The sequence below is a fragment of the Cheilinus undulatus genome, linkage group 2 (genome assembly GCF_018320785.1).
Source record: "Cheilinus undulatus linkage group 2, ASM1832078v1, whole genome shotgun sequence".
Lineage (NCBI taxonomy): Eukaryota > Metazoa > Chordata > Actinopteri > Labriformes > Labridae > Cheilinus > Cheilinus undulatus.
The window spans coordinates 17,391,215-17,419,202 of record NC_054866.1 but is presented as its reverse complement, the minus strand read 5'-3'; the positions used below and the strand labels follow the sequence as shown (position 1 = coordinate 17,419,202).

At 38.0% G+C, this 27,988-nt stretch overlaps 1 protein-coding gene across 1 annotated transcript; it reads left to right on the top strand.

Moving 5' to 3' along the window:
• The first annotated feature begins 258 nt into the window (after positions 1-258).
• Positions 259-27,863, top strand: LOC121524136 (alpha-2-macroglobulin-like). The gene is made up of 36 exons (XM_041809382.1): positions 259-378; positions 584-764; positions 1,047-1,200; positions 2,347-2,399; positions 2,703-2,723; positions 4,097-4,262; positions 4,335-4,419; positions 4,529-4,679; positions 6,033-6,150; positions 6,265-6,374; positions 6,462-6,629; positions 8,697-8,924; positions 9,051-9,114; positions 9,978-10,123; positions 11,714-11,863; positions 11,977-12,123; positions 12,216-12,303; positions 12,447-12,600; positions 13,118-13,343; positions 15,056-15,182; positions 15,417-15,538; positions 16,263-16,314; positions 16,434-16,517; positions 18,479-18,655; positions 19,205-19,280; positions 20,663-20,819; positions 21,685-21,759; positions 23,686-23,848; positions 23,942-24,132; positions 24,220-24,432; positions 24,571-24,695; positions 26,555-26,645; positions 26,733-26,801; positions 26,884-26,989; positions 27,215-27,256; positions 27,798-27,863. Exons 1-36 carry the CDS (start codon positions 293-295, stop codon positions 27,800-27,802), a joined length of 4,371 nt encoding a protein of 1,456 aa, XP_041665316.1. The 5' UTR covers positions 259-292; the 3' UTR covers positions 27,803-27,863.
• The last annotated feature ends 125 nt before the right edge of the window (positions 27,864-27,988 follow it).

The following is a 27,988-nucleotide window of genomic DNA, read 5'->3' as shown; positions in this document are numbered from 1 at the left end:
CATACTTGTTACCAACCTGGAAGATCATGAAATTTTGGGGTTTAAGCCCTGTGAGCTCCCCCTTTGCTTCGCCTATGCTACCAATGTTAAATTGAATGTACAGTATATTGTAAGCCTCAATCTTATTTGTGCTTTCCTACTGAAAATCGGGACTTTGTCTTTACTGTGAATGATTGACTTAAAGGCTACCTAGAATTGATGAGTGGGTTTGTGTGATATGGGGGAAAGGTGTATTGATTTTTGACAGAGTTTATTTAACACAGGCTGTGTCTGGAGCTCATCACAGTCAGCCATGGGTCGTCCCGGGGTTCAGACATCGGCATGGATGCTGCTGGTGGGCTTGAGTTGGACATGTGTGGTTCAAGCGGTGGCAGGGCCGTAAGTTCATTTTTATTTTTAAAACAAAAACCTAAACTCAGACATTTCATTTAGACTAAAGATGCTCACAAAATACAAACCCTGTATTCAAGGTTCAACTATTTGGTAAAACGATGCTTCTGTGGAGGCTGCTGCACGTATTATTTTATGGTGAGTTTTTCTTTTTACTTAATTTGTTGTTGTGGTTTTTCTGATGTGTCTGCAGACAGTACATGGTGGCCATTCCTGCAGTCATCGAATCTGGAGCTGAAACACCTTTTTGTGCCAGTGTCCTGAAGCCCAACGAGACTCTGACCATGACTGTCACTTTGAGGTCCCAAGGGCAGAACTTAACCCTGTTGGAGAAGACATCCAGACAACCATTTCACACCTGCACTAAGTTTATGGTCAGCTTTGAATATGGAGTTTGATTCATTTTGTTTTATCCTGAAACTGTATCCTGTAAAAAACATTGAAATGTTATTTAAATGGGACTTCATAGCACTCATAAAAGGCTAAGGAACAGAAGTAGATTCAGTCACCAAACAAACAAGCATGAAAAAAACATGCCATTTCTCTTTTTTTTAGACTAAAAAAAAAAAAATTAATGTAAAAGCCCCCTCATCACAAAGCTTGACATTTAAGCGTGTTTTGTTTTTCGGGTGTCCAGTAAAATCTGTCTTTTACAGGCTCCAGTAGTGCCGAGTGAAGTTCGAAATTTCCAGGTGGAGGTTCAAGGGGCGACATTTTACTCCAAAGAAGTCAGAAAAGTCATGATCAAAGCCTATGATTCAAGAACATTCGTCCAAACAGATAAACCACTCTACCTCCCTGGACAAACAGGTAACCTTGATTAGTTTATCTGATGAAGTCCTGGAGGTGGGCACTGTCTTTGTGTCACCTGTGTTTAATAAATCAGTTACGTATTTAAAAGAGTTGTTTTCTTTAAACATGATCTCAACTATTGAACACGCAGACACATTACAAGAAAGACTGAACTGACACTTTCATTGGATTACTGTTGTTAAAAAAAAAAAACAGTTAATTTGGACCCAGTTGCAAAGACATGAACTCCAGAAAGAAATCTGGACCAAAAAGTAATTTATAATGTTAGGTCAGGTTTTTTCCATCTCCAAGGCTCACAGGGCTTTCCAATCCACCTAGTGTTTGGTGTATGATAAAAATCATTACTCAAAAGGTGCAACCAGACAAAGTCCTCAAATCTGCGTGGTTTGCCATGAAACAGGAAGTATTGTTTTAATCTCATTCTCCAGTGTACATTCTCCATTTAACATCAATTTCTCATGTACATTTTTTGGTCAGAACACATTTATATGTAAATGCTCCATTGTACTCATTGTGACACATAAAGGCAGCACCAAATGTCATTTCTCAGTAGTATAGTCCCTAGCCAGTTCAAATCTGCATCAAGTTTGCCCTGGTTCACCTCAGTAGTGAATATGTAAGGCCACGTCAGAGAGCATTTCCAAAGCAGATTGGCAAACATTAATGCCACTAAGATGTATCAACATAAAATAAACTGAACTTTAATTACTCAGCTGTATATTATCTGTCTGCATTGAATTTAGGTCATATCCAGACTTTTGAAAACCTTTTCTGAAGTATATCTAGCTGACATAACCATTACTGATTGGCTTTTTCCTTCATATTACGTAACAGTTTCAAACAGTAATGTTAGCTAAGTGCAGGTTGAATGCACCTTGGTCTGAATGCATCGTTATTATGTCAGTTGTTTGCAATGTCAGCTCTATATCTACCTCTATTTCCATTTGCCAATCAATCACAAAGTTGTTTCCCCTTTGTGACCCTAACTGGTCTCCTTCAAAGCGTGCCTGCAAACTATTTACAACTGCAACCCTTTCTGTTATAACTTTTTTTAATCCAGAATGGACATGTTCAAACTTTGTAAGAACTAAGAAACACAAACTTAGATGATAAGCTTCATGCTGTCTTTGTTGTGTTTTTTAGTGCATTTCAGAGTTGTGTCACTGGACAGCAAGTTGAGACCTGCCAATCAAATGGTGAGTGTTCAAGCAGTCGTATTATTTAAATCAACTATAAAACAAATGCATTGTTGTTTGATCAATTCAATTTTTTTATTATATTTTGTTCAAGGAATTCCCTTGAATCCAGCTATTTTAATTAAAAAGAGAAATACATTAATAAATAAAATGTGTTTTCTTTTTTAAGTACAAAAATGTTACAGAAAAAAGAAAACACATTTTATTTAATAAGAGAAATGTAAAACCAATCACTGGCAATGATAACAGCAGTATAAACCAAAACAATCCTGAACACATCTCTCTTCTTCTCTTTTTTTACAGTATGGTATGATTGAAATTGAGGTAAGACAACATCTGCTCACCATTTATTTTCTTATTTTGTGTCAATGGCACAAAAGAATACAGTAGCAGCAGAAAAACTGTAAGTGATGCCATATGTTCAGTTTGAGGCCGGATCAGATAGACTTTGTTTCACAGAGTGAGAAATTTAGCTTTGGCTGTTCACCTGTGCTGCAGCCATAAACAATAAACAACAACATACAGATTACACATGAAAAACACTTGACGTACACATTAAGTATCATTAAATAATTACCCTAAAAACCTAGAATATGAATACCTTTATATTCTCAGAGTACCAGTACAAAAATGCAATAGAAATCACAGTCTAGACCATTGCCCTATCTGCCTTATTTGCTGTTATTAAGTAGCTTTATTGACACAGGTACCAGCCCTCAGGGTTAATGGACCAGTGCCTGGGTCTCTGCATCTAGCCAGTAAGATAGTGTTGTGGGCTGGACATTAGGTGACTGTGGAGTATAAAAGGAGAGTAAAAGCAGAGCCAGAGGCAAAGGCACCTTGCTGTGGAGCCAGAGTTGTCCCTTGAGTAATTTTATCAGTGTTCAGTAATTTAGAATGCTGTTACCAATAATGCTTATGCCTTACATCGGCCATGATAATTGGCGAAGGATCAGGCTGCATAGATGCCCCTTTTGCAGATCAGTACTGTGAGAAACCACATCTGTCATAACAGAAGTGATGTAGTTTGGTAGAATAACTTGTTTACAGTTTTAATCTTTTTTTATCGATGCAGCTGTATTCATACACAACGTCTGGCCAGAAAAACAGAAAAAAAAGAGGTCTAATCCAGGATTAAAATATGCATAGACCTGTTTTAGAAGTATTACACTAACAGTGGCTTGCTTTAACTTCTTTAGCTTTAGCTAAAGCTAATGTAGCTTCTCTAACAAAGTAGTTACCATTACCACTTAAGACACTTTAGCTATGTTCGCTTTAGCTTTGGCAACCTGAGCTTTAGCAAAGATAGCTTATGCACACTTAACTAGGCAGCATAACTGCGTCACAAGCATAGCTTAAGCTAAAGCTCATGTAGCAACATTAGCTCTTGCAAACACATCATAAGATAACAGAGCTTTGTTTGCTACATTACCTACATAGCTCACGTGGGTAACATAGCTTTGTTATCCTTAGCTACTTTAGCTGTGTTACAGCATTTTCAAGGAGGACAAGCTTTTTCCTTCAAGCAGACTATTTAGTCAGCTTTAATAAACCTTATGTAATTAGTTTTGTAGGTCATGTTTTTGGAAAAGCAAAATAACGGACAGGAGAGGTCATAAGAGTGTAAACTTTGTGCTTTTTGAATGGAAGCCCTTGTAGTGGAATGAGTTTCCCACTTTTTTAATTTTCTCAAACAGGATCCTGCCAGCAACAGAATTGGACAGTGGCGAAATAAAGCATCCAATGGCAAAATACTGCAGCTTTCTTACTCCCTGAACTCTGAGGCCCGGGAAGGAACCTACAATGTCATTGTGACGATTGATGGACAAAAAAATTACCACAACTTCAAGGTTGAGAAATATGGTAAGTAGCTCTATTACTGCTTATCTTATTTTGTCATAACACAACAATGCTAAGAGAATTTTCTTTTTGCAGTTTTGCCCAGATTTGAGGTAAAAATAGACGCCCCTGAAGAAGTGAGTATAGGGCAGGAAGACATCAAGGCTGTAGTTTGTGCAAAGTAAGAAATATATTTTTCATCCGATCATTTTTAATGACTTGAAGTAGTTAAGTATGGTGTGAAGATAGTCCCTTCCAAACACTTTTTGCTTCTTTGTTGATCTGTGTAGGTATACATATGGACAGCCTGTGCCAGGCAATGTGAAAATTGAGATGCATCGACCTCTTAGTCGCTATTATACGAGACACTTTGATTTGCCCCGCGATCCTCAAGACAGCACTCCTGAGATCACCGCCCCATCCCACATGGAGATCAAACAGGTAGAATTCATATAGTAACCTGGCATATAATTTTACAAAAAAAAAGAAGTTTGCTTAGACAGTAGGGGTTTTTCATGACAATTCTCCATAGCTTTTAAACGAAAGGCCAGAATTATTTCCACCGGGGGCATAATTTTATTTGATGTCTGTTTTTTTCCTTTGTATCCTCTCATATCTTTTTCTATTCTTTTTAATTTTCTGGCATATTCGGATTCTTTTTACTCTCCCCATTGCTTGAATTCCCTATTAGCCTCAATTTATGTAACTGCTCTTTTGTCTGCAATTAAATTACTTCATTTTACTACTTAACTACTTTCAGGTGCTTTATGTTGTGAGTATTTTTTTTCCTGATCATTTCATGCTATGACAGTTTTTATTGTTTCTTATACTGTTTCTCTTGCTCCATTTTACTGCTTCCACCCTCCTTTATTATTTTTATCAGTTGTATCTCTTTTTTCCCTCATTGTTTCTCTTTAAATCACTTAAATCATGCTCTTAATTCATTGCTCCTCTTGGTCTCAATGTATGTGCAGTGCCTATAAAAAGTATTTACCTCTTCAGATGTTTTACCCTTTTATTGACTGAATAAAACGTCATGGTCAATATAATAAGTTTAAAGACAACAAGGTGAATAAAGTTTTGCAAAGAAAAATTGAGTAAAATTGCAGTGTCCAGATGTAAAATCCTTATTGAGACCTATCTATACAGACTCAGTGCTGTGATCGCAGCTGAAGGTGCTTTTACTTGAAGGGGCAAATATTTTTTGCAGTCACTTATTTAACATTGCATGTTTTTTACATTTCTTTGTAGAAATCTGTTTTCACTTTGATATCAGGTTAGTTCTTTTTATCAAAAAAAGCAAATTGCATTGACCATGATTTATTTATAATAAGAATATAAATAATAATAATAACTTTATTTGTATTGCACTTTTAAAAACATGGGTTTACAAAGTGCTTTGACATGTGTAGAAGATTTATAAAATCAATAAAAAGATTGAACATCCAAGGGGGTGAATACTTTTTATTGGCACTGTAGCGGGCTGCCTGTGGGTTCCTAATAAGTGTTTTTATGCTTCCTGTACTGAGATATAATGGTTTCTGAACTGTGTTAAAATGAGGCTGTATTTCAACATTATTTTATTTTTTAATCATGTTTTTACAAGAAGTTGTGTTGTGTTCTCACCTCAGGATTGAAACTTAAAAGTGAAAAATGCTATGACCACTTTCAGTATTCTATAATTTAAATTTATTGTTCACTGGTAGATACAGGTACAAGGCTAAAAAATTTCAAACATCCTTGCATTCATTTACATTTGGATTTAATTAATTTTACTTTACTGATTTTTTCCAGGCTGATAAGGCAGGCTGTGCAACTTTTGTCATCAAGATGTCAACCTTTACAAAACTTGACCAAAAAGTGCTGCGAGACTCACTGCAGCTCAAAGCCAGTGTGGAGGAGGAGGGAACTGGCAAGTCTGACTCTTGTATTTAAACAAGAGAGTTACATTTCAAGAGATGAACAATGTTATAAATTTCATCTGTATGGTTTACTTTGAGTTTTAACACATGAACTACTTGTGCAGGTATTTCACACCAAAATCAGAAGAGATTGGACATTTCCTACGTCATTGGAAAGCTTACCTTTGTTGACACACCCAAGATTTACGAGGCAGGGTCAGATGTGGCAGGAAAAGTAAGTGCAAGCACTCCTGACCTCATTATTAAATGCTCTGCGCAGTGATCCTTAGACAATCCTCAAACACCTTTGTGCTTTCAACAGGTCAAAGCAGTTCGTTTTGATGATACACCAATCCCTAACATGCCCCTGCACCTGTTTGAAGGTGAGAGGTGGTCAGCACGTCTGCTGCAGAATCTCACCACTAACGGCGAAGGTGTCGCAGCTTTCACAATGAGCACAGCTGGCTTTGACCAAGACATCAACCTTGTCGTAAGTATGATGTTGATATGCAACATGCATTTGAGTGTCCTTAATCGAGTATTAGCACTACCAAGTGATCAAGATTTTCTGTTTGTATTCAGAGTTGAGTTTATCAGGGTTATAGTTATATGCAAGGAAGAATATGAGATGTGTCATTTTGTAATCAATCATCTGTCTATGAACAACACTTTAGCTTTCTATGAGCTTCTACCAATGTGTGTCTGCATATGAAGGTAATACAGATATTTAATTCAGATGATGGATAGAAAGTTTAGGATTATCAGTATGAGTGTTAACACAGAGGAGGTCATGTAAGAAGAAGTTTGAGCTGCTGAATTGATACATCATTATTTCTGTATTAGAAAACATGACCTCCAAATCTGATCAAAAATATACTTAAACTGTTAAATTATCTCTAAAACTGAAGGCTTTGTCCATTAAAGACCCTGTAAAGTGAAAATGAATCTGTATTTAGGTTTGTTGCATGGTAGGCCGGTTATTAATCCCCAGGTCAAATTTCAGTCAAATAAAACTTCTCTGGGTTTATAAAATTAAGCTTCAAAATCATGAAACTGAGGCAGTAAAATCTCCAGGGTGGTGTGGGAGTGTCTGTTGAATGAGCTGAAGCCATGCTAACTCAGGAGAAATATGACCCTCTCAAATTAAAGAGATAGCTAAAATCTGAACTGAGGAATGCACTCAGTCCATTACCCTGCCCCTTGACCTTACGTTGACCTTAGAAGAAGAGACAATGTCAGTTTTCTTTTTCAAAGCAACAAAATGCATATTTGAGCTAATTTTGAATCAACAAAATAGAGGCGGATTCAAAATGTAAATCCTATTACATTACATTCAACAAGCTTTTTTCTGAATATTGACAATGTGGACAAGAGTTTAACTTAACCATATGGTTAGGATTGTCAAACTCAATAGGCTATGACCTGCACAATATCAGGGCTTTGCAAAGAACACAGCTGGAAACGGTAAACGTCTGTTGTACTCAAGTAAAAATACAGTAACTTTGCTTAAAATTTACTGAAGTAAAAGTAAAAGTAGCAGTCTTTAAATCTACTCAAGTAAAAGCAAAAAGTTTACTTTAAGTACTGAGTAGCTGCTGAGGAGTTAGTAAAATGTGATCTTTCCTTATTGACAAGAGCAATAAGAGAATAGATCTAGAAAACAACAATCCACCAAAACATCAGTACAGGAATCCAAGCAGAGACCGTACAACAGGCAACATCCAAACGCATAAAAACAAATGAAACACATCTGAACACTCTGCCCAAGGGCATGATTTAGATTTATTCTCTCACTGTGTGCTTCTGTGTAGTCAATAGAGGTGGAAAAAGTACAAGACTATTGCACTCAAGTAAAAGTACAGTTACTCTGCTTGAAACTTACTTAAGTAGAAGTAAAAGTACTGATTTCATAGTGTACTAAAATAAGTACGAGTACACCAAAAGTACTCAGTTATAGTCATTTAAGTAGATCTAATTAGTTATGTTCAACCCCTACAAAAGAAGTTTATTGTGCTTAGTGGAAATGTTTTGTGCACCAAACAAGAGAAAGATTCATGGCTTATAATAAAGTTTTACGCACTTGCAAGAAAATTTGATTTTGGTATGATAAATTATTGTGGGTTCACGTGAAGCCTTTTGAGGTGTCTGGTGGCAAAAGACCTTTAAGCTCATCTTTTGAGACAGAATTTCTTTGGTGAACACATAATTCATAATATTTTCTAGTGATACCAAGAAACTTAATTGTGATTAAAAATCTTTGTGAGTACAAGAAACAAAGTTGGTGGTCAGTAAATGTGAGATGAACAAAAAAATCCATGCATTTTGGATTTGAAGCTATTTCTAGACCATCTAAAGTTGGATATTTTAATGACCAGTTAGCAAATCATTCTGACATCAAAAGGGAAACAGGGATTTTTGTTTATTTTCACAATTTTCTGTATAAGATTTATTCCAGAGAGTAAAATTGGAGCATCAACTCAAGATTAAAGTTGTCTGTTTTTGTTAAAGCCTCATCCTAGCTTAAGACTAATTGCTGCACTTATATTCCACATTTTAGGTAAACAGCAAACCCACAGTGAGATATGAAGGCCATAGAACTCCATACCATCAAACTGGAGAGCACACACTGTCATCAGCCAAACCTTTTAGTCCAAATATCAAAACAATCAGCACCTTGGAGGTGCAGAAGAAGGATAAACCACTGGCCTGTGACGAGGAGGAAGAGTTCATCATCAATTATTTTGTAGTTGGGGAAGTCCCAGGCACTGCTGATGTGATGTATCTGGTGAGTGAAGTGTTAAATGTTTCCAACAAATTTAAAAGCAAAGACAATAGTTTTCTGCTGTGAAAGAGAATGATGTGTCATGGTAAAGGAGAAAATTAAATATCTTTATCTATCTAAATTCTACAGGTCTTATCCAGAGGAGCCATTGTATCACAAGGATTTAACCAGATTGAAGTTCAAGATAAACCAGGTATGCTAAGACTTGCTTCAGTTATTAATTCTGGTACTAGTTTCTTACCATGTTTGTCTAGTAGGTAAATATTTGTCTTCTCAGGGGGTGTAAGGGGAGGAGTGTGTATCTGATAAATGTAGTTCCCAACCAACCCAGAGGTTATTCACCCAGCAAACATAAACTGAACTTTGGTTTAAATCCACTGGAAACCTGAATCCACAAAAGGCTTTGTACTGTGTGAGGGCCTGTGTCCACCGTTGCGCTGGCAGCTCGCATTTTCCATACAAAACCAGCTAATTCCAGAGTTTTCAGCACTCAGAGGCAAATGTTTTTTGTCAGAAGATGTTCACAGTCCCACCTGTATGAAACATATTTAACCTTTTGAGTTAAACATTAAACATTGAAGGAAGCACTGTCCCATCATTGTGAACATAGAGCTGAGAACAACTAACCCTGTAGGAGTGTGACTTCACTCATTACACTACACCATAAATTTAGTGTTTTCTTATTTTGCTTGACTGCCATATACTAGCATTATACCACTAAGAACAAGTAGGGACATCAAAGTGTATGTGAACTGCTTACAATACAGTGGATTATATAGTATTATGTTGTGTATTGTGTTCATTAAAGTTGTAGAAGTAAAAAATAGTCAAAATACATTATTGATATAAAATTAAAATTTTTATCATAGGTTATGTCCAAACAGTGTATTTGGGACATCTGAATTAAAATTAGAGGGGTTCAGATATCCTGCTATCTACAATATTTTTTTAAATGGAGTGTTAGATCGTCTGATTGAGGTTTGCATGAAGTTCTTACCCCAAAGAAAATGAATTTATAGTCAAACTTCACTCATAAAAGCTTGTTTTCTGTTTCAGTGACTGAAGGCCAGATCTCCTTCAAGATCACAGTGTCTCCTGAGATGGCCCCAGACGTCCAGGTTGTGGCTTACGCTGTCCTTCCCAGCGAGACAGTGGTTGCCAACAATGCTGAATTCTCCACTGAGAAATGTTTCAGTCACAAGGTCAGTGAAAATAACCTTGCAAAGCAGATGGATACGTCCATTTCCTTGTTTTTCACTGGCAAATCTATCTTGCAAAGCTCCCATCTGAATCGTTTGGGCCCAGTTAGAAAGTGACAGGACCAATCAGCTACGACGGGCAGTACTCTCAGGCACGGCAGAGTCGTGACGTAAACAAGCAGCAGCAAGAGCTGGTGCAATTATGGAGGAAGAGATTAGCGTGTGTTGCACACTTAAAGAAGGACTCTCAGCGTGACTTTAAGCAATTTAATGAAGGGCTCATGAGCTGAAAATATAACAGAAAAGCACATGGTTGTGATCAGGCTTCTGCACAGCTTCCTATTACAGCGCAGAGCAACAGTGTGTTGATACTGAGCAAGTCACAGCAGAAGGGCTCACTCAATAGCATACTCCATCTTGTGGCAAAAGTGGGTAACTACACCTAATCTGCGAAATAGTGCTTTCTGCCTGAGGTTTCCTCTTTGGAGCACAAAAAGTACTTATAACAAAAAAATACATGCAGAACAATCTCTACAAAAAATCATAAAATGTAATAATACGTAAAGGGGGGTGCCTTCTTATGTGCTTGTGAACTTATCCTCACATGTGGATGCTGCTAAAGCGCCAGTTTGATCAGAACTTGATGACATTTCTTCGTTAAAAGAAGAACAAAGAACAGCAGTGAGTTGTTTTCTTTTCAAAAACGACAAAAGTCAAGTACTTACATGTCTATAGTCGCCATGTTTTGTGTTATTCCTCAGTAGCTGTCCACGCGCAGCTTGCTAGTGGCTACATCACGTGCTTTGTTGCTCCGATTGGCCCATAGAGATGTGACAGACAGAACATTAACCCAATCATACTCCGAGGATTTTTCAAAGCCTCTGCCTTTTCTCAAATGTTTCCTATTGAAGCTTTCCCAGCTTTCCTGACGTGTCAGGTTACAGTGAAACAGGTCAGGGTGCAAATTGTAGAACAGGAGGGACGCTGCTATACAACTTTTTCTAAAGTTGTGATTTTATATATAATGTTTTATATAATATTAAAATTGTGAGTGTCTTATTGCAAAAGGGATTAATAATATCTGAAGATCAGCTGTGTCAGAGTAGTTTTGCAGTGTGACTAATAATAGCAGTGCTAGCACCAGCAGCCCTTGGTCTTTTATTCATGTAAACATTCAAATGCTGAATGTGGTTACACCTTTTTTTAGTCAATATGCCAGTTCAGTCCATCACAACCATATACTACTTTAGCTCCTTTTTGTGTATCAAAATACTGTCAAACTGCTCTGTGCTACCAGATCCATCCACTGTGCTGGTTTACATCCAGGCAGTAGAGCAAAGTGAGAAGGCTCAGAAAAATCTACATCCCTGACTAATGGCGGTGGCTGTGTTAATGAATAGACCCAACATTTAACCAGCATTGTGGGTCTAAATTAATTAATTATTTCAACAAAGCTGGAGGTTCTGGTGCTGATCACATTTATAAACTTATTTATAACACATTCAAAAGTGGCTGACAAAGACTGTATCACAAAAGAAAATGAAGTACAATACACAGTTGTGCCACATAAGTAACGTCATATTTTTGTGTTAGGTGTCGCTGGAGTTTTCTCCATCCTCAGCTGTCCCAGGAGAGGAAAACACCCTGCAGGTGACGGCCCAGCCAGACTCACTGTGTGGTGTGAGTGCTGTCGACCAGAGCGTCCTCATCAAGGAGCCCGGGAAAACTCTGGATGCAGAAAAGGTTAATGAGTAAAGCTAAGTGTGTACTAAGTGTGTATATTTCAACAAGCAGGACCAGCAGTTCTCTTGCAGGAAAGTTATTTTTACCTTATGATTATATTTGTATATTTCCAGATATTTAACCTGTTGCCTGTCAGAAAATCTACCCATATTCCATATGAAGTTGAAGACCCCTTAGAGTGCTTATTAGTGCGATCAAGAAGATCCATTCTGCCATACCGTAGACGACGCCCATCAGATGATGCTTACAACGTTTTCCAGGTATTTTTTACACAATGTTTCCAAAGTCAAAGTTTTTGTTGTACATTTTAAAATTAAAAGTGATCTCCTTTTGTTCTTGTTGGATCTGCTAGAATGTAGGGCTGAAGATGGCGACCAATTTGTTTATCCGAACACCATCATGCCTCTTGTACAGAGGAGAAGAATACCACCGAGGCTATGGTGACTTTTTGTCTTTAATAAGTCATTCTTCCTAATAGTGATTAAGTTGACTTTGCCTCTGTTTAGTATTGTTTTGGCAGCATATTGTGCATTATATTTTGAGCTTTCATGTTCTGACTGGGAACTTTCTGATTTCTTCACAGGTTATTCTGTGGCATATGACATGGAAATGGCCCCCACAATGGCCAGAATGGGCATGGCTGGTCCATCAGCTGGCAAAGCCAGGGATGCTTCACCTATAGAGACTGTTCGCAGTTTTTTCCCTGAAACTTGGATATGGGACCTCGTGGAAGTTGGGTGAGCTTCTCTTTCATGACTAGCAAACTTCAAGAGATATTTTTTATCTTTTGTGCATGATCATATCACAAATTTTCACATTTTACCTTGTAAAGTATGTTTTCTTAGTAGTGCTTTCTACAGGAAGCAACAGGGAAAAACTGAAACTACATGCAAATACCATTACAAATTATATACATTTTACATTACTTAGCCTTGAAGCTCCTGTGAGGACTTCTTGACTGGTTTTGAAAAAGACTGATGTTAGAACAATGCCTCTGTACAACTTAAAAAGCAAAAAATTCTATCAACAACAAGACTTATCATTTCTGGATTTCTGTCACAGTTCTGACTAATGTGCACCGTTCTCTTCCTCCACTTGACCCTCCACAGTTAACTCACTTGAGTTATGTTGCAGCTGTAGGGTATGGTGTTGTCACTATACCAGTATCTAAGTTCAGTATGATAGAAGTGAATAAAATTCCCGTTCATAGTTGAGGCCTGTGTGACTTATTGTGTCGTCTTTCTGTTGATTCAGTGAGACTGGAATAAAGGACGTCCCCCTGACTGTCCCCGACACCATCACCACCTGGGAGACAGAGGCTTATTGTCTGTCACCTCAAGGTTTTGGCTTAGCTCCTCGTAAAGAGCTCACTGTCTTCCAGCCCTTCTTCCTGGAGCTCAGCCTGCCTTACTCCATCATCAGAGGAGAGAACTTTGAGCTGAAGGCTACCGTCTTCAACTACCAGACCAGCTGCATGATGGTAATCATGGGGTGAACTTCATGATCCCAGTTAAATCTGGATACAAGAGTAACTAGCAACTCATGAAAATATTGAACGATTCAGTTTGATTCAATGGAACGCAATAGGATGTGTCTTTATTATACACCCATCCATTCATTATCTGTTCTATCTGTCCCAGTCTAATCTTCTTGTCCTACTACATCCATTGAAGTAGCAATTTTGATTCACCCTCACTCCTTGTCAGTTTGATGGAGGTATTTAATCACAGGGCATGTTGAAGAAACAGTTTTATTGTTCAGATCAACATGTAAGTACTCCATCTCTGGCATCCATCTAACAGTATGCTTTGCTTTCACTATCATCACTATGCTGTGTTGATGTGCTTCCTTCTACAGTCATCTTGCTTCCTGATTGGCTATTGTTCCCTTCCATGTAACAACCCACAGCATTCATGTTTAGCTGTTCGTGCTCTGCAACAGGATTTCTAATTGTATATACTGAACATGTTTAATATTTATGTTTTCAAATCAGAGCAGCCCAAATGGTCTTCTCAGCAGATTAGGGAGGGTAAAATCACTCTTAACCCTCTGAGGGTGGTGTTTTCGTATACAACAAGAAGAGACACGTGTTGTTCAAAGTTAAAATAACTTTTGAACCGTAAATTGCAATTATGTTTCCTCTGGCAGCCTTCTATTGTACCATTCTAATGCCGCTATCCATGCCTTTGAAGTTCTCATAGAACGTTTTCTAGTGAGCCTGAACTTTGGCTGACTTTCTGGGGTCTTTAAAGATTATATCCATACCAGTAACTCCAATACTGGATGTCTTTATATCCATTTATAATCAATTTTCCGATAGTTCCTGCAGTTAGCCAGCCCCCTTATTATTTGTTTGTATCCCAGAATGCATTGTGACTTGGCTGTGACAACCACTGGCTGGCTGTTCCGTTGTTGCGCCATGATTTACTAATATGAAAGACTCATAATAGAGAAATAGACACGGAGAGATCATTGTAATTTGCCCCCCAGAGTCTCTGCACTTAAAATAATGACTCAAATTCCCAAAAGCGCAAGGACTTTTTTTTTGTAAAATATTTTATGCAGTTTGAAGACTTTTCGTCACAGAATGATTTTTTTTTTTTTTTTATCCTTTTGTCCGAAAGAGATGTGGGAACAAGTTTGTGGAAAAATAACACTTAGTCATTAATGTTTACTGGGTTTAATACATACAAAGCTTTGAGTTTTATTTATTTATTTATTTTATTATTTTATTTTGTCTTTATAGTCCCATAACTTTTTTTAAAATTCAAGTGACATTGCTGCAGCACACATGATCTGAAAGCTCGGGTTGTCCCAAAGAAAAGGATGTTTAGAGCTTGACTGTCCACCACAGGGTTGATGTTTCAGAGGCTTTTCCTCACAAAAAGTCCAGGCGGGACAAAATGGTTAAAAAATAGCTTAGGACTCAGAGGGTTTAACACACCCCACCCCACAGGATGATCTGGCAAGATAATCTCTAGAGCCATCAGATAATCAGGTGTTCGCTAACTGTGGTCAGAAGTGTAAAACTGATGTGGTACGGTGTAGCCCACTTAACTGTGCAGAACTGTTGTCTTTCACCATGACAGATAAAAGCCTTACAGCTTTCATTTTAATAGCTTTTCTTTGAAAGGTTGATCAGTTTTTTGCATTTTAAATATGATGACATACATCTTTTCCCCTTTTGAACAGGTCAGTGTTATTCCAGCCCCCTCCTTAGATTACGTCCTCACTCCCCTCTCTGGTAATCAGTACACTTCCTGTTTGTGTGGCAATGAGCGCAAGACCCTCAGCTGGAACATGGCTCCCTCTACTTTAGGTGAGGGATTGAGTTTATTTATCTGTTTATTCATGTCTAATTTTACAAACTGCTACATAGCAGCTACTTTAAAAAAAAAAAAAAACTCCCAACTTTCCTTCTGAGCTCTAGAAAACAAAAACGACCAACAGGTCTAGTTTTGAGCCTTTTATCACCAACACTGAACAGTATTTATTTTTCACATTAAAACAGCATTGAGTTAAGTTTTCCTTCGTGTTTCTCTCTTTTTTTAAGGGGAGGTGAACATCACTGTGACTGCGGAGGCTGTGGCGTCTCATGCTTCATGTGACAATGAGATCGTTAGCGTGCCAGAGAGAGGTCGTATCGACGTGGTCACAAAGTCTCTCATAGTAAAGGTAAGTACTTTCAAAGCATGATTTAAACATTTTTATTTATTCGTCAAACCTGCCAAAGCACCTGGCTAGAAATAAACACTGGCCTTTTTACACCGCTTTACACATTATTATGCAAATGGCATTTTTCTCTTATTTTCCTAAATATTAATGCAGATGACAGTCAGAATATTTTTCAAGTCATCAGCCGTTAGAGCATAATTCAAATGTTTTTGAACAAACTTCATAATGATAACCATTTTTTTTTTAATAAAAACCTAAAAAATGCACTGTTCCACATTATTCTGCAAAACAGAGTTTTAAAACATTTTATAGCTTGTAAAGAACTGAAAATGGTCATTCATTGACTCTGCAGCATTAGGAGGTCATATTTACTGAAATCAAAAGCTATTTCAATCAAAAACATATTAACAGGCAAAGTTACATGTTAACATAGGAGCCCTTCTTTAATATCATCTCCACTATTCTTGCATCCATTGAACTAGCGAGTTTTTGGCGAGTTTCTGCTTGAATTTCTTTGCAGGATGTCAGAATATCCTCCCAGAGCTGCAGTTTTGATGTGAACTACCTCCCACCCTCATAGATCTTTTGCTTGAGGAAATTTGCATTAATATTTAGGAAAGTAACAGAAAAATGTCATTTGCATATTAATGTGGAAAGCGGTGTTTTGAGGGTTTACAGAACAATGCATATTGTTTCATGGCTTACATAATTTCCTCACCCCCAGGCTGAAGGAACCGAGGTGGCACAGACCTATAACTGGCTGCTATGTCCAAAAGGTTAGTGTGGTTTGAATGAAATTTATATTCCCAGATGCTGATTGATTTGATGTCTTTGTTTGGTTTTTAGTTTTTCTTCAGTCCCTCTTTTTAAAGGATTTGTTTCTTTCTGTTCACAGATGAAACTTTGACGGAGCAAGTGGAAATTCAGCTTCCTGCCAATGTGATTGAAGGATCTGCTCGTACTCATATATCAGTCCTGGGTAAACTCATGGTTTCTTTTTAAGTGGCCCAGGCTCTTGTCTGTAAATGCCGCTCCTTTATCTTGCTGCCCAAAACCAGTCCGGGTTGTTAGGGAGGGGTGTATTGCTAATACCATGTATATACACACAAACAGGCAAATTAGTTTAGTTGTATTCAACGGTTCTTGCCTCTAGTAGGTATTATGTCCTCACAATCTCCATGTGCCTTCTAGTGACACATCTCTACACAAAATCAATGCAGCAGAGGAACAATCCAAAGAACATGGCTCTTTTTGCAGTTTATTTTTATATCCACTTTGTCTTTAAGTCTCAAAATGAATATGGGCTTGTGTTACCATTCCCACACTCAGCAATCACACAAAACTTAAAAGAGATGTGGAGAGACGTGAGGATAGTCCAAATTAGTATCTAAAACTCATAAGCACTAAATTGCAGTTTGAAGAAAAATGTTAAAAGTCATGAAATGGTATAAGTGCTGCTGGAAATCAGAAGGGTGGCATATGAAATACATCCGACTTCATACATATCACTAGTTTGAATAACAATTGCAGAAGAAAAGGACTCCCATGGTACAATTATTGGCAGCAAATTAGTAGTCCAGCATTCTGAGCTCTAAGCACCCCGGGCAGAAAAAGCACCCTCAGCTTCAGCTGTTTTTGTCGGGGAGCTTTAAGTGCTCTCAGTTGAAACTGTTCAACTATTGAAACAGTGTTGCACTTGTCAGTGCCATTTCTCCCAGTTCCAATCAAAATCAACAAGGGGCTTCTGACAATAGCAAAGGAGAAATGGTCTGACTCGTCTTTCTTTTTCCGAGGGTGGTTTTCAGGTCTGCAGCTGCTGCCTATGTCAGGATTCCTTTACTTTGTCTGCACGTCATCTGTGTGATATTACTGGGACTGTTGCAGTGTTTCTACTGACTTTAAACGAGCAATCGCTTTGTAACAAAGGGAGCTGTTGTCTTCTTACCTGGTCACAGATTTTCACACATTAACCAGCACATTAATGACTTGACAATCAACTCATTTGACAAGGTCAGATACATGCATACATAAGATCACATGATGGGGCCTCTTGTGCAGACACTTGTATACACCTAAAACTTTGTTAGATTTAAGATGCCAGCCATTACTCTGAAATGTCATATTTTTATGCATAAACCACTAACAATTGGATTTGGACTCTGACAGACTGTGAAAGTGTGCATTTTTTTTTCATATTTTAAGCTTTAAAATTGTGAATGATCCAAACATTCCCATTTACCTCCATTCATTTTGATGTAATATTTTCCCCCACAAAGCACCGGGACTAGCATCATTTAGGCAAAGTATTCAGATGGGTTGAACTTAATAATACATATCAAGAAGAGACTGAGTGTATAAAAACCTGAATAACTTTTGAATCATAAAGTGTAGCCTCTTACCTTTTCTCCTCAGAATGCTTTATGGCAGATCTACTGCAGCACACATATTCTTATAGCTCAGGTTGTCCTGGAAAAAGGAATGTTTTGAGCTTGATTGTGCACCACAGGGTTGATGTATTATGAGCTTTTTAAGACAGTAAGTCCAGGAGAGATAAAATGGTTTAAAAAAGCTTAGGGCTCAGAGGGTTGAATCATGTATGTATTTGTAGATGTTGTTTTATAACATACAAATAGAAATTAATCAGGAACATAATAAGCAATATTTTACCTGCCGTATCAGCAACCAAGTGCATATTTATGCTCTTTTTTATATCTTATCTATGATTAAATCCCAGATAAGAAAACTTCCAGCTGAAAAACTGCCCAGAAGGGTTTCAAGGAAAGTATCTTCTTAAGTATGTTTGTTGAATGAGGCTCACTGTTGCTAATGAGAATAAAAGGTGATGACCTGGGTCGCATAAATGTCCTTAATTTCACAGGTCTATCTTGAAATTAAAGGTCAGTTTTGTGCACCGTCATTAAGTTAGTGTTGTTTTTGCAGGTGACATCCTGGGCCGTGCCCTGAAAAATCTGGATGGACTCCTGAGGATGCCATATGGATGTGGCGAGCAGAACATGGCGCTCCTGGCACCCAACATTTACATCCTCCAGTATCTGAAAAACACACAGCAACTGACCCCAGCCATCATGGAGAAGGCTGCTAACTTCCTGACCAGCGGTCTGTATCCAGTGGTACATTTACTTTGATCTTTACATGAACTCTGTTATGCCTCACTTTTGTCGTTCTTTATTTAAAATAGACAGCATATTGGTTAAAAAAAAAATTTAAAAAGTGCTGTGATTAGGATATTTAAACAGAAGCATTATAAGGTTGCCAAAACCTTTTAGCCTAGTATCAGTGATGTCCATCACTGATGTATTGTACAAAGAGTTTAGGAAAGTGGCCACCACTGAAGACTGTTGAGCTGTAGCATGGGTTTGTTAATATTCTATCTCTTTAAAATAAGAAGCATGTTTTTGACTGTGGGGGGAAGCTGAAGTAACAGAGAGAATCTATGCATGCACAGAGAGAACATGTAAAGTCATTTGCATTGCATGGCCTTACTTGCTTTCACGGCTTCTGCACCGAACTGCTAAGTATGCATAAAATTTAAGTCAACCACAGAAAGAGAATCAAAATTCAGTATTGCAAGCAATAGTAATCTTTTTCATGTCAAGATGTTTAATATCTTTCAGCCACAACAAATAAGTATTTGTCTTTTTTCAGGCTACCAGAGACAGCTGAACTACAAGCATGAAGGAGGGGCTTACAGCACTTTTGGATCAGGATCAGGGAACACTTGGTGAGAACATTACTGATTTATATTCTCACATTCTCTTGCAGCAAGTCCAATTTTTAAATCTTTCTGCAGAGCAGAGTTTGTCTGTTTGCTATAAAAGCCACATTAGGAAGCCGTAGTAAAGGCTGTGGCCTTGATATAAACATTATCAGTATGACCACTTATTTAAAAGGAACTTACCTCAATATTACCCAACTTTACATTGAATATTTACAAGTGGGACAAAGTCTAAGTAAAAAATTCAGCCATTTATGTTCAAACATGCAGCTCACCCTGGAAATTTCAGAACATTTGTGACCAAAGCTGGTAAAAACTCCTGCAAGCCGTCTGAGGTCATTTTTGAGTTTTTTTACACATTATGAAAGTGTAGATTCCAAGCTTTCAAATGGTGTATCATACACCTTAATCTGAGCATATTTTACAAAGATATGCTCATTTGAATGTTAACTTCTAGTTTCTGTTTGTTCTGAGAAAACCAGGCTCAAAGTTTCAGGACTTTTCCTACCTTCAGGCAGGCCAGGTAATGAGCGTGAACAATAGGGCCACATTTACATAAAGTCCACCCAAACCATGCTTCTGAATCGGACTGGTGACGCTTATCAAAATATTCCCATAGGAAATCCGCCTTCATCAAACTTTCACTGTCGAGTGATCCTGAAGTCGTCCCAAGTCTGTTGATAATTCTTGCTGCTTCTTCATCGTCTCCTCTACTTTTCTTCACTGCAGGGTGCATCTTGAGGCTTGTTGTTAAAGGTGATAACTAGAAACAGCTGTAATTACGTGCTGAGGGGGGTTGGAGTTTGAGCCATGCGGTGTTTCTTATTGTCCATCTCAATGGGCGAAACTGGGAACAATGGCAGACTGAATGGCAAATTATCAACCAGCAGTTTCGCTTTCCCCTCCCCTCAATCTCCCTGCAGAAACTACGAAAAGAGGGCATTTTTAAACACAAAATTAACGCTTTTAAATATCACATTTGTGTTACTTTATTCATCGAATGAGTAGTTTAAATGTCGGACTTGCATGAAATGAGAAAAAAAAACAAAAAATGATCATTTTGAAGAAAACGACTTGTATCCATTTTTCTCAACCACCGGAATGCCAACTTGCAGGAAATTTATCTGGCTTCGGTCACATTTTCAGCTGCAGTATAACACTTTATGTACTTCGAGAGGTCAACATTAATGTCTAAGTCCTTTGTTGTAATAGTTTATTAGCTTGTTAATGAGATACATGTATCATAAAATTAGGTTTTGACTCTGTGACTATGGCAATTAATCTTGAACACAGGCCAGTAGTGAGTTTAAACAATAAGGACATGGTAGAGGGTGATAAGAACTAAACTGTCCTTCAAATTTTGGTGTAACTTTGTCTAATGTCCTCAGGCTTACAACCTTTGTGATGAGATCCTTCTCCAAAGCCAAGTCTTTCATCTTCATTGATCCAAAAAAGATTCAAGAGTCAAAAACCTGGCTGGAAAGCAAGCAGCGGGAAAACGGCTGTTTTGAACAGTTGGGGAAACTCTTTAACAACAGGATGAAGGTAAGCAGAAACAGGATTATAACAAGCCTGAAGGATGAAAGTGAATATGTAGCATGAGCTTATTGTTTAATCTAGTTAAAGGGATTGCAGTACATTAAATTACCCAATAGAGTGCATAGTAGCTTTAACTCAGATTTTAAGTCTGTCTGCCATTCTTCGTATTAATTACATGTGTTAACAAAATATCCCTCCTGAATCCAAAATAAATCCAAAAGTTTTAAAGACTAAATTGGCACAAATTAATCTTGAGGTAGTTTTTTATATTATTTTTCAACCTGGAGCTGAAGAAAGGGGAGAGGGCAGCCAAGGTCAAGCTTGACAGCAGCTGTTTTATCCAGACTTTCTCACTCTTGGTAAGAGGCCCAGAGACCAGCAGTACCCTAGGCAGTGCTTATTGGCCACATCCACCCCTTACTCTGCCATAAACATGTGGACTTTTTTATTTTTCTCCAACAGATTATTTATATTTAGTATACAAGGACACTCAGAGCATGACCAGGGTTGTGTCAGTTCTCCTTCCCACCCTCAGGTTGCTTACTTGCCATATCTGTGCCCTACTTCAGCCTCAGTTTTTTGCCCAAACGTCCCTAAAAGTTCTGCACAGTACTGCATTTTTTGCATTCTATTGAAACTGTTACATTAAGTATTAAATTGGCTATCTTGCATCTTATTCATAAAAACTCTTTATAATCTTTTAGATTACAATTGCCAGTGGAAATACCTGTATGTGAAGTATGGTTTTAATTTCCCCTCCAATATTATAGTCATAAGACAGCTAGTTTAGTGAGTCTGAATATATCCAGGCATTTATTGTGCATACTGTGATAGTGATGATGGATGTCTTTTGATTTCTTTATTTCCTCAGGGTGGTGTGTCTGATGAAGTGACTCTCAGTGCGTACATCACTGCTGCCTTCTTGGAGATGAACAGGCCTGCAAACGTGAGTTGATTCTTTGTAGTAAAATCAGCTCAGTTCTGTCACTTATTTTTTCTTAAAGCATATCTTAAGTCTAACCCTGAAGTTATCTTGAAAGCTGAAAATCCTGCTTTATGGCTCAAGAATAGGTGAGAGTGTTTGGGCATTTAAGCTTCTGTGTGCATTTAATGAATCAGACTGAGCCTTGTTGGCAAACTGAAACAGTTTTAGCGTGAGCGAAATGAACTTTGAACCCACGCCCAACGTAGCCTTCTAACTTGGTTCTTCTAGTAGAACTAACAGGATAAGTCAACTCAATAAACTGTTGCAGGTGCTCTTGAAATATATCTTAAATCAATTATATCTGATATCTATAAGTCAGAGGCAGAGCCATTGGGTGGCTTGCAAGGCTTATGCCCTTAATGTTTTCTCAAAAGTCCAGTATCTTTAAGTTTGGTAAAACGTTTGATAATGTTGAGTGTAATGATCAATAAATGCAAAAAGTAATATCTTGGATGATGATAAACAAATGAACCCTGATGATCACGACATGGAAATTATATTCCTTTGGCCAAACTGAAAAAAAAATCAGATTTGAATTTTTTTTTCCTCTGAAAGCTTAAACACATACTGCAGAAAAAAAGATGTATCTCTATTAACACATGTTGCTTTTTTAATTTTATTTTTTTGTTTTCATTTTTTAAATAATTGTTCTTATGCCAAAGTTTTATACAAAATTCCTACCCCACCCATGTTGTGTATGTTTAGAGATAAATATCAGACCTTTCTTACTGTTTTAGAAAGCATTAGTGAACTATTTTTTATCTTCAAATTGCTGTAGGGGAATCCATTTGTTAGCATTTTTTTAATAAACTTTTTTTTTTTCAAATGTCCTTTAAGACAATGCGTTTAAGTGCTGGATATGCAAAAATAACTGGTACAAAATTCAGGGGATGCATGCTTTACATGGATAGTCAGTGGGTCCATGCACCATCCTAAGTGTGGGCTAAGTCCAGTATATTTGACACCCTTATAGGTGCCTATTAGGTCTCACCTATAAGCCCCTACAGGTGCTGTTTAGAGTGAATCCTGTATAACTGTGGATCTAACAATGTTGATTTTATCCTTTTATGTAATCATATGGTCTGTAGCCCATCAGTGTAAATCCACTGGAAGCTTCAGGTGTTTCCAACAAATACCAGCCTAATATTCAAAACCTGTTTGCATGGGTATGTATGGTGGCGGTGGTGGTTGGGGTTTCGGGGGCCCTCCAAGATATTGTGCCCAGGGGCCTCTGCACTCTTAATCCTCCCTTGCTGGGAGATGATAATTGGCTGCCATCAGCTGATCACGGCTAGGCTTATGACTACTGTGTCCTGCACAAACTAACACTAGGCTTCATTACTGAGATCATACTGATAACTGTAATATTTTAGGTCAAGATAATCATGTTTTAATTTTAATTTTAATATTGTTACATCTCCTGTTATAGTCTCGGATTAAGACATTAAGCTTCAAGAAGCATTCTGATAATGAACTAAAACTTTGTACACTTTATTATCTACAGATAAATTAAGCTTATATTTGAAAACATTAGCTGTTTCCAACCATTTTAATATTGTTCAAAACTGAGTATTTTCAGCAGTGAGTGGATATTGACTGTGGCTGTTATGTGTGGACTGTGACCGTCTAATTTTAGCCTCTGGGATAGCCATCTGCTGTAATGCTTTCATCTGTTCTTTTAACTGGTCTTAGTGGTATTTCATAGTCTGAGCTGTATCATTTATAACAGAACACCATCACCCCATCTGGCAGCCTATTTCAATGCCACAAATGACTTTACTTTGAAAGCAAATCAGTAATAAAATGTTACTTAAGAAACTGTTAAAGTCCCACTATCGTAACATTACAATATTTATAATGTCTGATTATTGATTGAATCTCTTGTAGGACCCTGTGGTGAGAAACAGCCTGTCCTGCCTCAGGGAGTCTATCGGTGACCTCAGAAACACCTATGCCACCGCTCTGTTCGCCTACGTCTTCACCCTGGCAGGAGACATGGAGACCCGTGATCACCTTCTGAGTTACCTTGACAGGGTTGCAATACAGCAGGGTGAGTTGTTCTTGAGGATGCCCTCTTTGCATTTTTACTTTGAATGTAGCTCACTTCTGCCCGTTTTTTTTTTCTGTTTGTGGCTGTTTTCAGGAGGTTTCCTTCACTGGTCTCAGACTGCAGCAGACAGCTATTCCTCTCTGTCTGTGGAGATCAGCTCATATGTGCTGCTGGCCAAACTCAGCGTCCCATCTCCTACCACTGAAGACCTGGGATACTCCTCCCGCATCGTCAGATGGCTGACCAGCAAGCAGAACTATTATGGAGGCTTTTCATCCACACAGGTACCCCTCAAACAGTCAGACTGTGTAAAACATGGGTGTAGACTGATCTCATGCACTCATGTAATGTAATCTTTGTATTTGTTTTAGGACACAGTGGTGGCTCTTCAGGCTCTGGCTCTCTACTCCACTCTGGTGTTTAGTCCAGAAGGTTCCAGCACAGTGAGAGTTGAGTCTCCCAACAATCAGGCAACTTTTGATGTAAATCAGGATAACAAGCTGCTCTACCAGGAGCAGGTGCTGAAGAGTGGCGCGGAAAGGTACAACGTGGAGGTGAAGGGAACGACATGTGCATCAGTGCAGGTCAGTCAACATCCTGTTTTGCCTACAACACATAGATGGTCAAACACAAGCAGTCAACATTTGTTTGATAAGTAGTAAACAAAGGCTTTAGTCAAAGTCATATGTAAGGTTTCTTACATTTTTGTGCACCTGTTCCAGATTTCTCTTCACTACAACATCCCAACTCCTACTGACGTCTCCACATTCAAAGTGGAAATTCAACCAGAAGCCGACTGCAGAGACACTCCTAACAGACGCAGGATGTCTCTGAAGTTTAAGTCCTCGTAAGTTCGACTGAAACAGAAACATGGAAGCTGGTTTTATTTATCCCTAAAAGTACAATGCCCTCCAGACTATGAAAAATTAGAAATAGAATCAGGAATTTTTGCCTTTGGTTGCCGTAAAACAACTACAAATGTGTCCAGGTAAAATGACACGATATTTATGTATAGTTCCACATCACATCACACCAACCTGCATCTTTATCAGGTATGTTGAAAAATAGTTATTACTTACATACTGTACTGCTGTACTATAACATGAATCATAGCACTCCTTGATTATTAGGGGTGGCAGTAACAAACTACATTTACTCACTTAACTGTAAATGAGTAGTTTTTGTGTACTTCCACCTCTAAATTTCAACTTTTACTTAAGTATATTCTTTTCACTACATTTTACTTGGCATATTGCTGAGTTTAGTTTACATCCCACACAGATAGTTGTTTATGACCTGAGTTTTTGGGTGCTCCCTCTAGAGGTATCCTCAGGTAGCACTGGTGCCTTATAGCAGAGTATGTATTTTTACAATTAGGCTCATGACTTTTGGCCGTGCCAAGTCAAACCAAGCCATGCAGATTTACTTTTCCATCAGCAGTTTTGCTGCGCCAGGCCATCCCAAGCCACGTCGAGAATGGTCCTGCTCAGGACGGACCAGGATTACAGCTTTGTTTGTACCTACTAATGAAAGTTTCACCCTTTCCCCTTCTTATAGAGTAATAAATTCGATACTTTAAAAAATAAAATGATGGTGATGTTGAAAACATTTAGCCCATGATAGAGACAGTCTTTATTAACTGCTGCTAGTAAGGCATGCAGTTCTTAATGCCAATCCCAAAAAAATGGTTGTGTTCATTTTCTGCTATCTAGAGAGATAAATCAATCATTAGAAGACTTTAACTTTTATGTAGGAAAATTATTTTTGACAATAAGCCTGAATTATTGTTTTTTTATTGATCCCGAGAGAGAGAGAGAGAGAGAGAGAGAGAGAGAAAGTTAGTCTACAGTTTGTTTTTTGCTTGTAAAGTCAGTCAGATCAAAAAGTGTAGAGATCAGACTGTGAGTGAGATTGATGAGAACTCAAACCTCCACATCATCAGCTCTAGACGTGCCTTCAAACGGGTTGCTTGGTTGTGGTGGAAAAGCAAATCCCCTGCCGTGCTAGGCTACCATGCCGAGTCAAGCCAAGTCAAGCCAATCTGCTCCATGTAATGGAAAGCCCTAATACTTGAAGACAAGGTTAGAAAGCATGCACGTCTCTGGTGTCTGCATTTGTTGTATTTCTGCTCCATGTCACCCTCTACTCTGATAATCTAGTGCTCAGAGTAGCACAAGAGCCTCCTTCATCAACAGAGCTTTAAATGAAGACATGATACCCTCTTTCAAGAACATCAAATAATTAATTAAAACAAAACTGGTTATTTCATGATTGGAAATAAATCTGCATATTAAGGACTAACTACAGAAACAGAAGCCATGTTTTGAGAAACTTTATTCAGAGTGTATTTTGATTTTAAAATTTGATGTCTTATATCTGTCATGTAACATGGAGGAGAAAGGTCAGCCAGTCAGCAAGGGGTGCTCCAAACATTTTGGCTCCCCTTTAGGGAAGTAAAAATGCTGCAGAGGAGGCTCCCACTGCTGTTGTATGCTGCACCAATATTCATGGAAGATCTGCATGGTTGACTTCTGGAGGCAAATAGAGATGGATTAGGGTTTTCTGCAGCTAGTGCTGATCCTTTTTGTGGGCACAAGTACCTTCTGTTTGTTCAGAATCTAAAAAATAATATTGAAGTACCTGGTTTTCATAATAAGGCTCTGTCAGGGATGTCATAATATAATTCATTTTTATTGTTGTGTACAGATACACTGGAGAAGAGACTACCACAAACATGGTGATCCTGGATGTCAAAATGCTCTCTGGATTTGTCCCAGACCCAGAGTCTCTGAAGAAGGTGAATATTTCAGAGGAACTTTAGCATCAGTCATACTCTGTCATAGTGAAAGTGATGATAATCCAGTTAACTCTTGTCTCCACGCAGCTTAAACATGACCCGCTGGTGGATCGTGTTGAAGAAAAGAAAGATCACGTGATGGTGTATTTTGAGGAGGTATGAGAAATCCCTGTGAGAAATAATAAACAATTTTCAACAGATGTGTTACCAAGCACGTCAACTTTTTTTCTTCCAACAGTTGCCAAAGGACATCCCCTTAAATCACGAGTTGGAAATCATTCAGGAGCTCCCAGTGAAGAACTTGAAGCCTGCTGTGGTCAAGCTCTATGACTACTACCAGCCAAGTAAATAAAATATACACACATTAAATACATAAATCCTAAGACTTTCTGAGATCAATTCCTAAAATTCTAATCCATAGTCTTAAAATGATGACATTTTGACTATTTATATCCCTCGTTACTGTAGCTGCATTCATGCAAATCTCTTTTCCAGCAGCCATAGTTTACAGTCTTGCAGTCACTTTAACTAAACTTGGACTAACTGATTTGTTTCTTTTTTCCTCTCAGGTGACGAGGCTGAGTCTCAGTACATCTACCCTTGTCCTGCAGGTAATGATCTATGAGAGAATCGGTGGTTTTGACAAAGATTCTTAATCAAGCAAAGATGTTAGATATTTGTGAGCACAGAACAAGAGTTAAGATGGAATGTCTAAATTTTTAAATCTGGGCACTATTATTACTATTTTTTGTTTAAATTATTTAAATGTAACAGAAGTTTTGGAGTTGAATGATTTATTTCAAACAGGCTGTACTGGTTTGTTGTCCTGGTGGTTAAGTGTACTCAATCTAACTCCATTAATCAAATGTTTGTGTTTTGCCACTGACTGGTTAAACCACTTTATGCAACATTTTTATCTCAGACTGGTAACAGTAAAATAGATTTGACAAAAGAGCAGTCAGAGAACTGCAGTTTTCAAGTGTTTCTTTCCAGCCAGTTGAGGCAGTCCAGTAGAAATACACCAGTACTTTTCATCACTTTGTCATTTAGAAGTTTCACTCTGAAGAAGATTCGACCCAAGTTTAAGAAAATGCAAAGAAGCAAAACTGAAATATTAAAGTGACACATTTTCATTTTTCTCTTCATTTGCAGCCTGAACACCAACATTGTCCTCATGGTTGCAGCAGTCGAAATAAAGCTTCATTTTATTCAAAGTCATGAGTGAATCCTGTTATTTGTCCTCTTGTTCATATTGTGCTTAGCTGCCTTTTTTTAGCCACTTGGGAGCAGCACAATAAGCTGCCACCTAAAACTAAAATCCTAATCAGTGATATAGGTTGTAT